At 52.0% G+C, this 11,342-nt stretch overlaps 1 protein-coding gene across 2 annotated transcripts; it reads left to right on the top strand.

Moving 5' to 3' along the window:
• The first annotated feature begins 2,704 nt into the window (after positions 1–2,704).
• On the top strand, positions 2,705–6,228 carry PPIA (peptidylprolyl isomerase A). Of its 2 annotated transcripts, none has more exons than XM_016147880.2 (5): positions 2,705–2,844; positions 4,730–4,760; positions 5,000–5,088; positions 5,303–5,475; positions 5,896–6,228. In XM_016147880.2, the coding sequence occupies exons 1-5, from the start codon at positions 2,776–2,778 to the stop codon at positions 6,026–6,028; spliced, it is 495 nt and encodes a 164-aa protein (XP_016003366.1). In that variant the 5' UTR covers positions 2,705–2,775; the 3' UTR covers positions 6,029–6,228. The 2 variants fall into 2 exon arrangements, with proteins under 2 accessions (XP_016003366.1, XP_036086447.1); XM_036230554.1 differs by lacking the exon at positions 2,705–2,844 and adding an exon at positions 4,266–4,288.
• Positions 6,229–11,342: the final 5,114 nt, after the last annotated feature.

Raw genomic sequence — 11,342 nt, 5'->3', positions numbered from 1 at the left:
AGGTGCTGAAGTGAGGGGGGCGAAAGAACACTGGGGCCAGGCCTCTTGCTAGGGGCCCCGACAGCGGGGACGAGAGCTGACAATCAGGGGATGAAGCCAGGGTGCGAGCCGGCAGGAGGCAGCACGTGGGGGCTGCAGTGACGCTGCCTCATCACCCTGCCGTTTTCCTGGGCTGACTGTCAAGGCACAGGGGTGCCTGCTGAGGAGGGAGCCCCACTGTCTGGGCAGTGTGTGCGAATTGCAACCTAAGGGGAGACAGGGTCCAAGGCCAGGTTTTGGGGTCACCGACCTGGTTTCTGCGGTCATTCCACACACTTCTACTGCATTCGATGCTGCACCACTGACTCTGGGAGAGCTAAGGCAGCCTCGCCCCAGGATGCAGGGTGAGCATTGCTCTTGGAGAAGGGGGCGCTGCATAGGAGAGCAGCAGCTGGAAGCATGGGGCGGGGTGCAGGGAGGAGGAACTCAATGTGGCAGGAGAAACATCCCACTGAGACTGGAGAGCAAGCCGGCCAGGGCAGGACAATGCGGGGCTGCTTACGGTCGGTGCCATGGGAGCCCAAGAGCCTGGAGGGGGGGCTGGGCATTTCAAAGTCAGAGGCTTTTGAGAGTGACCACTCCAGAAATGCCAGGGCAAACCAGGGCACAGTGCCCGGTTACAAGGCTGCTACCTGCGAAAGGCCAAGCAGGCACTGTAGCAGTGGGGACAGACTGAGGCCTGGGGAGGGAGCTTGGTTTGAAAGTCACCTGAGAATCTGAGCTGTGGGAATAGATGAGGTTTACCACAGCAGGTGTTTGAGGAACAGAGGAAGATCAAATGTTCAACTCTGACACAGGAGGTGGTGACCGTGCCTCGTGAAGGAGAAGATGCTGCCCGGAAAAAGCCCTGGGTTTGTGGGTGGCAAAGTCACTGGTAGTCCCAGCAGGGGCAGCTTCTGCCCCATGAGAGCAGAAGCACCAAGCCAGGCCTTGAAGGGACAAGTCGCGCTCTTCCAAAGGAGTGTTGTTACAAAGTGGAGTAATCTGATTTTTGCAGTTACAGCCTCTTGTGCTCAGACGTTTTGACACGATCATTTGTGTATAATACGCTCCGTCAACACAGTTACGAGTTCTGCTCGCTGAGACAGAATCCCTCCCGCCAGCCAGGTCAGGGCAGTTGAATTCCCTTGGATTTGTTTTCCGTCTGAATCATCCGAGCGAGGCACAGACAGCCCCGTGGGCCTACTGATGTTTCACTCAGAAGTCCAGTTTGACAGATAACGCCAATAAAGGGTCTGCTGCAACACCCCTCCCCCTCGACAAAGCACACACACTTGTTTCGCTGAGCGTATGGACCTTGGACACCACTGCGACAATTTGATGGTAAAAAGAAGATAGGACGTAAGAGAATGTGAGAGGAGTCATTAAGGACGGGTTTCTTAGGCTTTCCTGCATTCATTAATTTCTTTCTTGGAAGGGATCCTCATTGTACTCAGGCTCTGAGTGGAGGATAGGGAAGTTGAAGTTTAGGCCTGAGGGCCTCTGCTCATTTTTTTCAGTGCTAGATGAGGGCAAGTAGCTTCCTCAAGGTCACAAAGCACGGGGTGATGTGGAATGAGAAAGAAAAGGAAGCAGGTTCCAGTTCTGTTTTGCTAACTCTCCCAAGCAGGTTGCTCTGAGTGAGTCATGTAACATCCACATCAGTAAGTGTGGATAACGGGTGGCCTGAGGGCAGAACCACTCTGCATTCCCAGCCCAGGCAGGCTGCCCACGCCTGCACCGGACTTCACGTTTCTCATTTGCGTCTCAAACCCTATCCTGGTTTCCTAGGTGAAGAAACTGAGTTTGAGATATTCCATAACATTCTGCCGCTAAGGGGCAGAGGACGATGAATAAATTTTTATCGTTTTGAGGTTTGCTGAAGAAATCACCAGGGTCACAGAAGTGCATTCAGTACTAGTAATAAAAGCATTATTAACGTCTTTGCTTGGGGGAATTCACTTTAAACTGAAGCTCTGTCTTTCACCCCGAATCCAGAGCACAACTCTGCCGCCGAAAGGGGAATGCAGATTTTAAGATTACGAGGGCAGAGTCTGCTGTGTCTTTACAGGTAGAGCCGCCGGGCTCTTGCTGTGATGTCTTCCTCCTGCAGAAAACACAGGCAGAGCTGCAAGATATTTTCGGAAAGTAGGGCATTTTGGAAGCATTTCGTAACCTCTCAGTCGCAGGCGGCTGCGCCTCATCTGCAGTTTGAGAAGATGGTGATGCCCAAGGCCACCTGGCCTCGGAACGGCGCGGTCCGACCCGGAAACCCGAGCGACCTTGGCGGGCGGCGCGACCTTGAGGCGAGCGTTCGCCTCAGTTGCCCCCTCAGCGCAATGGGGAGACGCCCTGGTCGCGGGGCGGCCTCCCGACCCCCGGCGCTCTCCTCGAGCTCCCACCTGCCCTACCACGCGGGCCAACCCAGGTCCCCGCCCCCACCCCCGTCTCGTATCCTGCGGCCCGATCCTCCGCCCCCGGACTCGACCCCAAGCCGCAATGCCGCGACGGAGCCCGCGGGCGGGAACCTGCCTGCGTCTGCCAGCGCGCACGCGCGCCCGCAGTCCCGCCCCGCTGGCGCCGTCCCCGTTCACAGGCCCGCCGAACCATCACTCCGGCCGGCGCGCAATCACGATTGGTTGGGGCGGCGGCGCGCGACCGGCCGTGGGCGGGGCCCGAGCCGGCTATAAGAGGGCGGGCGGCGGGGCTCGTGCTGCCTTGCAGACGCCGCCGCTCTAGAGCTTTTTGATTCCAGCCATGGTCAACCCAACCGTGTTCTTCGACATCGCCGTCGACGGCGAGCCCTTGGGTCGCGTCTCCTTCGAGGTCGGACGGGCGGGCAGCGGCGCGCCGGGTGGGCGCGGGCGGGCGGGGGCGGGGGTCGGCGGCCGAGGGTCGCCCGGGCGGGCGCCCGTCTGAGGACCGCGGCGCCATTTCCTGACGAGGGGCCATTTTGGGAGGCCGGGGGCGGCGGGCAGACAAAGGCGGGCGGGGGAGGGGCGGCCGCGCCCTTCCGGCCGCGCACGTGCTCGGGCCGCGGGCCGCGGGCCGCCGCGCGAATGGCGGTCGCTGCAGGTCGGCAACGCCCGGAACGGACGGCAGGCGCGGGCGCCTCCCCGAGGGCTCGGGGGCCTCGCCCTTCGCCGCGGCCGCCCGAGGGCGTCGTTCTCGCGCCGGCCGGCGGCGTGAGTGCGGCCCCCTGGCCGCTCGAGGACTCGCGAGGGCGCGGGCGGCCGTGACTCGGCGTCCGCGGGCGGGAGAGCGCGGCGGTGCCCGGGCGGCCGCGCGCCCCTCCCCGCCCCCACCCGAGCGGAAGCGTGTGGCGCCGCGGCCCGCCCCGCCGCCGTGACGACGCCCGTGGGAGGCGCCCGGCGCCCCCGCGCAGCTCGGGCGAGGCCGCCCTGGCTGCCTGCGGGCCCGGCTTCGCTCGTCGGCCGCGGGGCCGTCGCGCCCGCAGAGGGTCGGTGCGCTTCGCCCGGGGCGGCGAGGCAGGCGCAGCGCGAGGGCTCATTCCTGTCGGGCGTCCTAACAGCCGGTGCTCAGTTGGGCTTCAGGACTTGGTGCCGGGAGTAGATTCCGCCTTGCGTGCGGATCGCGAGGCCGGTAGGCTTGTTTTCCTTCCCTGTCCCCATCGCCCGGCTCGGAGGAGGCACCTCCGCCCCGGTGGGAGAAAGTCCATCCTGATGAATCGACACCCGCCGTTATCTGTAGTCACCTAGTAATTGTCGGAGGCCCGCGTGGAAACTTGGCCTGAGCCTAGGCTTTGTGACTTGCGTCGGGTTAGCCAGAGGGCTAAATGGAAACAGGAGAAAGTGCTCCTGCGTATCCCTTGGCGAGAATGGGGATACGACTGCCAGGAACGGCGTTTAACTTCAGTAAACGTCTAAAGGGAAATTGTAGTAACTTAAGGGGGGGGGTACGGCGCTTTGAGAAGTTAATGCATAGAAAGACCCGGGTATTGTAGCCACAAACTCCTGGAAGCTAAATAGCAATGTCTTCCTAATGGAAATTTCCAGGGACGTGCACAGATAGTCACGGATTTCTGGAATAGTTAATAAGAGGCATTTAAATAAGCTGTCTGTAAGGGCTTGTAATGTTTTTAGCGGTATTCAGACCACTAGTCAGAACGTTTGACGTGTGCAGGAAAGGTCCAAAGCAGATGCACTAGAAACCAACCTTTCTATTTTTTACCCCACTACTAGGTAAGGGACGTGGAAACCAAGAAGTGAATGCTCATCTAATCTGCTAAAGCTATGTTAGCAGTTTGGAGGTAGTAGCATTTTCATTACAGTGACTAAAATTTCAGCACTTTAACTCAGTCATGTGGCAGGAATGCTGGTTATTACTAAAACTTGTTCTGTTCCAGCTGAAGTTTGGGAAGGTGATGTACATTTGAGAAGCTGTATGCCTGTTAAGAAGTAGATGTGATAATACTGAAAAGTTCTAAGTCACTTTAGAAGCTTCACACCCTTGAAGTTACTACATGTTTTGAATTTTTGGCATGTCCTCGGGTCTCATGTTGCTAAACCCAATCCCACAGGGCGTTAAAGCTGTCAGAAGCAGTTTTTATCTGGGATTCAAAGTTGTTGTTGAAGAAGCATTTTCTTCTAGTGAGAAGATGAATTTGATTCACAAGCCCCTAAAGTCATGGGTACTTAGCAATGAAAAATGTGTAAGTAGGTATTGATTAACTGCCATTTTTCTCTTACAGCTGTTTGCAGACAAAGTTCCAAAGACAGCAGGTTAGTTCCTTGTAAGTTTAAAAAAGGTCCAATTTTACTTCTGTGTGTGCTATGTATATGTATGCATTTTTTTGTGATTAAGTTTATTGGGGTAATGGTTACAATTACATAATTTTTAGGTATACGTTATAATTTGACATGTGTGTTGTGTGTTTACCATGTAAAGTTTAGTTTCTTTCAGCTATCATATTTGATCCCCTTTACCCATTTTACCCTATTCTTCTCGCTTTTTTTAATAGAAAACTTTCGTGCTCTGAGTACTGGGGAGAAAGGATTTGGTTATAAAGGTTCCTGCTTTCACAGAATTATTCCAGGATTTATGTGCCAGGTATGAAATATACAGATTCAGGTTGTGACTTTGATTTGGGCTTGAGCTAGTACTATATTCAGGATGTGTGTGTGTGTGTGAGCTGTTACACCATTTTGGTTCTGTTTAGGCCTTCTAGTCAGTTTAAAGTTGAATTTGCAATTTGAACCTTGCAGTTTTGGTGTATTTTCTTAATATGTTGCCAAAAGTGATAGGTTTCTCTTAACATTCACAGGGTGGTGACTTCACACGCCATAATGGCACAGGTGGCAAGTCCATCTATGGGGAGAAATTCGATGATGAGAATTTCATCCTGAAACATACAGGTCCTGGCATCTTGTCCATGGCAAATGCTGGACCCAACACAAACGGTTCCCAGTTTTTCATCTGCACTGCCAAGACTGAATGGTAAGGGTAGACCCCAGCAGCAGAGTCAACTAAGGAACGTTAATTACTTGCTTTAATTTTTCTTTGCTGTTTCTGTCTTAGTAGTAAAAGGGTATATGTACCTACAAATTCAGGTAGTTAGCTGTAGAAAGCAAGATACCTTTTATAGTAATGAAATGGGGAACTTAAAATGGCCAGCTAGGTCAAGGATCGATTGATCCATTTTAAGGGTCCATTCTAAACTTGATTCTCCACCTGTGGCGGTGATGATCTGGGTGTTCCTTTTTTCTTTGAGGTAGAAGGATAAAATGTTTTCACTATTTAACGAGGAAGGCTGGATAAGCCACCCTTCTGATGTTCTCTTGGTGCTGGTTGGTGTGGGGCAGTTGCTCGGCGCTTGCTTATCTTTGCTCACTGGTAATAGTGACTTCTTGTTCGCAGGTTGGATGGCAAGCATGTGGTCTTCGGCAAGGTGAAAGAGGGGATGAATATTGTGGAGGCCATGGAGCGTTTTGGGTCCAGGAATGGCAAGACCAGCAAGAAGATCACCATTGCTGACTGTGGACAACTCTAATAAATTTGACTTGTTTTATCTTAACCACCAGACCATTCCTTCTGTAGCTTGCGAGAGCACCCCTCATCCTGCCTGCTCGGAACACCCTATTCTAATCTGCTCTCGCTGCGGTTCTTTGGGTTCCGGGTTTTCCTTGTACCTCCACGTCTAGCTGGGTTGCAGAGTTAAGTTTATGATTATGAAATAAAAGTTAAACAACAGTTGTCTGTCCTTGTTTGGGTTAGGGTGTTGTTGTAGGTTTCATTTTAAGCAGCAGCAGGTTCTAAGACACGTGCTATGTTTGCTTAATTCCAGAGTACTGTGTTTTGCTTCCCTGACCCAAGAATTAAATGTCACTGAGTATCTTCAGGGTAATCCAAGTGGAATACCGAAGGTGAAACGGGGACCAGGTTGGGCCAGTGCTCCTTGAAGGAAGTCCCACTTGGCACATTCAGAGGTATCTATTAAAATCAATGTTGTAACAAGTTGAAAACCATGGCTCGTTTTAGCGAAGGTTACTTTGAGCGTTGTCTAATGGTCCACCTGGATGGAAGTGGAAGGGCCTTGGGCCATGTTCCGGGAACCACTGGAGCTGTTGACGGTGTAGGTGAGTTAGAGGTTTAGAGCGAGGGTTAATCGTACATAAAGTGCACAAAACTGAGTCTGATGGCAAGAGGCGTGTGTTCAGTGCCATGGTTGTACAGACCCCTGTCCCTCGTCATTGAGGCTTTGCGGTTCCTCCATGATGCAAAACTGACCAGCCTGAGCTGCAAGGTCTGGTTTATTTTAGCTGAGGTTCCCGTTGTGAAGATGGCCTTTAAAACCAGTGCAAGTGTGTAGTGATGGGGGCTCTGTTGTTCCCGCAATCCCTTCTGTCCTGATGGTATGAGGTGATGGATGCTCTTGACCAGGTAACCTGCAACTTGGCGCAGACTACTGGCTGGTTTTTTCTGCACTCAATAGTGTGGCTTCCCTGAGTTAATGTTACGTCCCCTGATCATGCAAGGGCTGATAATGTCCATGAGGGACAGTGCCCAAAGGGAGATGGACATCCTTAAGCAGCCTCATCTTCCCATGATAGATGAGCACACATAGCTAGTCATCAATTGCATTTGTTCACCCAATAAGTACCTGTCAGACTCCCATACCAGTGCTGCGGGCTGGGAAACGATAGGTAACAAAAGTATGGAGTTGCTACCTGTTTTTGGAGGTAGAGGCAGACCAGCCACCACGTTTGACATGCGTATGGCACTAGCATGTGTGGTAAGTTGACAAAGATTCAAGCAAAAGGACCTGTGTTTGCATTCTAGCTGCAGAGGCTGTCACCTGGCCCCCCAGGGATTCCCACAGGAGGTCCCCATGCCAAGGAGTGGTATGTTCACCTGTTCCATGAGAAATGAGTTGCAGTGTATGTGCGTTGAGCATGCCGCCTTGTGAGGGTTGGATGGGAATAGCTGTTGAGTGCCTGGCACGAGTGTGTGGCCGGGTATTGAGCGAGGGAGCCTCTGGGTATTCGCGCAGCTTGGCTGCTAATCCTGGTGCCTAGCCTAATGGCACAGAGGCGGCTCACAAGTAGTCGGGTATGACGTTTTTCCAGAATTAAGAACTTAAAATTTTTTGTTGAGATATACAGTAGCATATTGTATTGTTTATCAACTGCATTTCACACCCCAGAACATAACTTTAAGCAACACCTCAGGTGCTGTGGGTCAGGAATCTGAGCACAGAACAGTGGGTCCTCCGCAGTCAAGGTTTTGGCCAGGCCTCGGTCGTCTTGGTCTCCAGTGGGCAAGGGTCCCTTTCCTAGCACGTTCACGGGTTATCAGCAGGTTGTTACTTGCCACAAAGACCTCACCAACTAGGCAGTTTGCTTCATGCAAGCATTAGTCTGAAGGCCAGCATGACGAAGGGCAGTCTTAAAACCTAGTTACAGAAATGACAGTCACTTGCTGTGCTCTGTCAGTTATCCTTGCAGAGGGGACTCTAGAGCATGTGTACTGGGAGCCGGGGAGCATCAGGGCCAGCTTCAGCCGTTGCCGACTACCAGTATGTAAGGCATGTCCCATGTACAGACCAGGACGTGAAATGGGCACCACAGCAGACTTGTCAAAAGCACCTGGGCAATGGAATGGGTTCCTTGGTCACTAGTTGGAGATAGCCGTCTCTAACAGGACTAGTGGTAGAGTCAGCGGCCTGTCTGCAGGGAAGGCATCATCTAGTGAGGACAAATGCACCACTACTAAGCGTATCTATGTCCCTGAGGCGAGGGGGCTGGGTGAGACCCACTTGCTGGACTTCGGGTGGCCCATGAGGCAATTCAGTGTCCAGAGGCAGGGCCAGCAGGCTTCCCTTCATTGCACTCTGGACAGTGGGACCAGTGGGGTGGGTGCTTTTTGTGGCCTTGTTGGTACCTCCTTGCCAACACTGGCTTTGGGGAGCGCTCGCTCTGCCGGGGGACGGGTTGACGGGTACAGTCGTCGGGTGGAACTGGAGGTTCCAGTGGGACCTGGTTTGGCTGGAACCAGAGCTCACGCTCTATCAAACCAACTGCCAGGTTCTTGCTTTCCTTTTCTGAGGCTGATTGTTGGGTTTCTCTGGCCAGGTTTTCTAAGTTATCATTTGGGGACATGTCCCTCCCTTGCAGCTTGGTGCATTTGCTGCCGGGTCCTTTAAAGGCATCACTCCCAACAGACATGTCCATAGAGGGATGGCCCTTGGGCTCTAGAGCCAGGAGTAGAATGCCTGGAACCTTAGTCATCAGTCATCACTCAGGCATCAGGGGGATGTACAGTGCTCTGGTTCCGGGAAGTACTGGCCGTGTTTGACTTCATTTCCGGTGGAAGCGAGGTGGCCGTGGCACTCGCATAGCTCTCTGAAATCATTTCTGCGCTGGGCGTCGACGTTGCCTGCGACATGACTGGGGAATAAGCTTGCGGGCTGTGCTGGCCAGGCTGGAGCGCAGTGTCATCTTAACAGACATGGGTATTGCATGTCCAACACAGTGCTTGCCGTTGTCACCTTTCATTAAGAACTGTCAGGAACTGTGGGAAGTGCGCATTGCCCAGAGAAGTGTCCCGCAGCTCACCAGGAGTCAGGTGACCCATCAGTGTTCGTTGGTCGTGAGGAGCATCGTCAGAAACGGGTGGAATTGCGAGGTCAGGTCACCACGCTAGAAGCTGTGAGGAGCGGTCAGCACGGGGCGGTGTGGGAGGGCGGCGCTGGCTGGGGTGTGGGCGTGACAGTTCAGGGTTACACGGGCAGACAGACACGGGGACCCCACAGCCCTCTCTTCGGTGGCCTTGACCAGAGGACACTGGCAGCAGTGGCTCTAAGATGGCAGGGACACCCTATGCCAGCAGTCAGTTGCTTGCCCGTGATGCCCGGTGGCTGATGGTGGCCCCACCTCTTTGAACGAGAACCCCCAGGCCACCTCGTTCCTGTTTGTGTACAGGAGTGAGGGAGTGGGACGGTAGCACCGCCTAGGGCAGGTGGGGTCCCGAAATTCCCTGAGCTCTCCTTTAAGGCTTAAAGGCTATGTCACCCTGTTTTTCCCATAAAATTGGGCCAGGACTGTCCCTCTTCAGTAAAACAGGTTTGGCTAGAAGAGATCTGGGGTCTAGCTTTGGTGACAGCTAACTAGCTCGAAAAGGCCTCACTGTGGACACTTTTTTTGGCTTTGGGAAACGACCCCATGAACCTCATCTGGGTGTACGCGCACCCTTTATGCTGGCATCAGATGTCCCAGACCTCAAACTGGAGTTTGGGCATACGGCAGCTTTTCTTTGGCACCTCACGTCCCTGACAGGCTAAGAGCTTTAGCAGGAGCTGTTACAACACTGATGTGGTGATACTCACCCTGCGCAGGTTCCCGCACGCCTGCGGCGGGAAGCGCAGCAGCACCGTGGGACGGGGCTGCCCATCTGTTTCTCTTCCCCCGACGTTCGGTCAGGGCACCTCCAGGAGGGATCTCTTGTTCCCCTCTGAGTTATATTTGTTGGTAAAGCAGCTGTATTATTGGGAATGTGTTCAGTATGGATGACGTTACTTGCAAATTCAAATGAAGTTGAACAAATAGTGTGAAAAAAATGCAAGCTCCTGTGGAGAGGGGTGGCTATGAAGCTGGTGATGAGGGGAGGAGTCGAAAGTACAATGTCCCAGTTATAAAATGAGTCAGTCCTGGGGACACAGACAGCATGGTGACTGTCACTGGTAACACTGCAGCGCATATCTGAAAGTTGCTAAGATCCCTCCTCAATCTCAAATGCACAAGAGCAACTACAAAGCTGTCATTCTCTGAAGTACGAGATCTTGCTTTCCAACATGTCATTTGGTTCAAGTACTCTTGTAAAAGTTCTAAAAAAGATTCTCATCGCAAGAAAAACAATTCTGTAGCTGTGTGATGACAGATGTTAACTAGAATAATTTTGATTATTCTGCAATATATACAAATGTAAATCATTACGTATACCTGAAACTAACAATGTATGGCACTGATACTTCAGGAGTTCGAACTTGTTATATAAATGTCATTCTTTATCCTCAAGATGCCTTACAATAGACTTGTCTCAAATGTACCCCACTCTTCTCGGGCCTTTTCCTTAGAACCCTCTCCTGATGTGTTACTGTATACACCTGTGCCATGCTTTTTTAAAATACGGGTCTGGAATTATTTTTTAAAAATGTTAGATGTTAAAGTAGAGTAGCTCTTTAACCTTTTCAAAGGAAAGGAAAGCTTTCTTTCAGAGATACTTGTCATGAATGGAGCAGTATGATGGCTGGGACATGCTTTAAATAAGCCAGACGGAGGCGGCGTGCAGGTGAGGCAAGGCGGACCCTTTGTGGGGGTGAGGTTCAGAGCACACGGCTCAGCTGCTCTTTTTTTTCATGAGGAAAAAAAAATAGTCCTGGGGGCATTATGTAATAAAATAACTACACTACCAAAAGGAAATAGATATTTGAAACAATTACTTAGGAAATTCTAGTAAAAGATCCCTATTCTGTTACTGCCTTCTCGTCTATTGCTACTTTGGCTTCTGAAAACTACTAGAAGTTCACTCAAGGATAATTGTGAGTCTGTTAAATGTAGACACATCTTCAAAATATACGCCCAGATAATTAAATCAGAATTTGAGAATTTCTTGTCCTGTCTTGTAAATCAAAGAGAAAAGTTCTTTACGGAACTCCAGATGCAGAAGGAAGAGGGTGTCACCAGCTGGCAGCCCTCCTAAAATCCTGGATCTAGGCAGTAATGATTAATGGCAGCTGAAACTCAGGGGAAAAGCTGACCAGCGAACTCTAATGGGTGGCATGTGCCCGGCAGCACCTGAACCCACTC

This window comes from Rousettus aegyptiacus, unplaced genomic scaffold (assembly GCF_014176215.1).
Source record: "Rousettus aegyptiacus isolate mRouAeg1 unplaced genomic scaffold, mRouAeg1.p scaffold_m13_p_13, whole genome shotgun sequence".
NCBI classification, from domain to species: Eukaryota; Metazoa; Chordata; class Mammalia; order Chiroptera; family Pteropodidae; genus Rousettus; species Rousettus aegyptiacus.
This window is presented reverse-complemented; position numbering and strand designations above follow the sequence as displayed.

Excerpts from the sequence above, each read along its gene's own strand:
- PPIA (XM_016147880.2), top strand. The coding sequence starts at position 2,776 with ATGGTCAACCCAACCGTGTTCTTCGACATCGCCGTCGACGGCGAGCCC. Across the intron at positions 5,089-5,302 it reads TTCCAGGATTTATGTGCCAG|GGTGGTGACTTCACACGCCA; the intron begins GTATGAAATATA and ends TAACATTCACAG. Across the intron at positions 5,476-5,895 it reads TGCACTGCCAAGACTGAATG|GTTGGATGGCAAGCATGTGG; the intron begins GTAAGGGTAGAC and ends TCTTGTTCGCAG.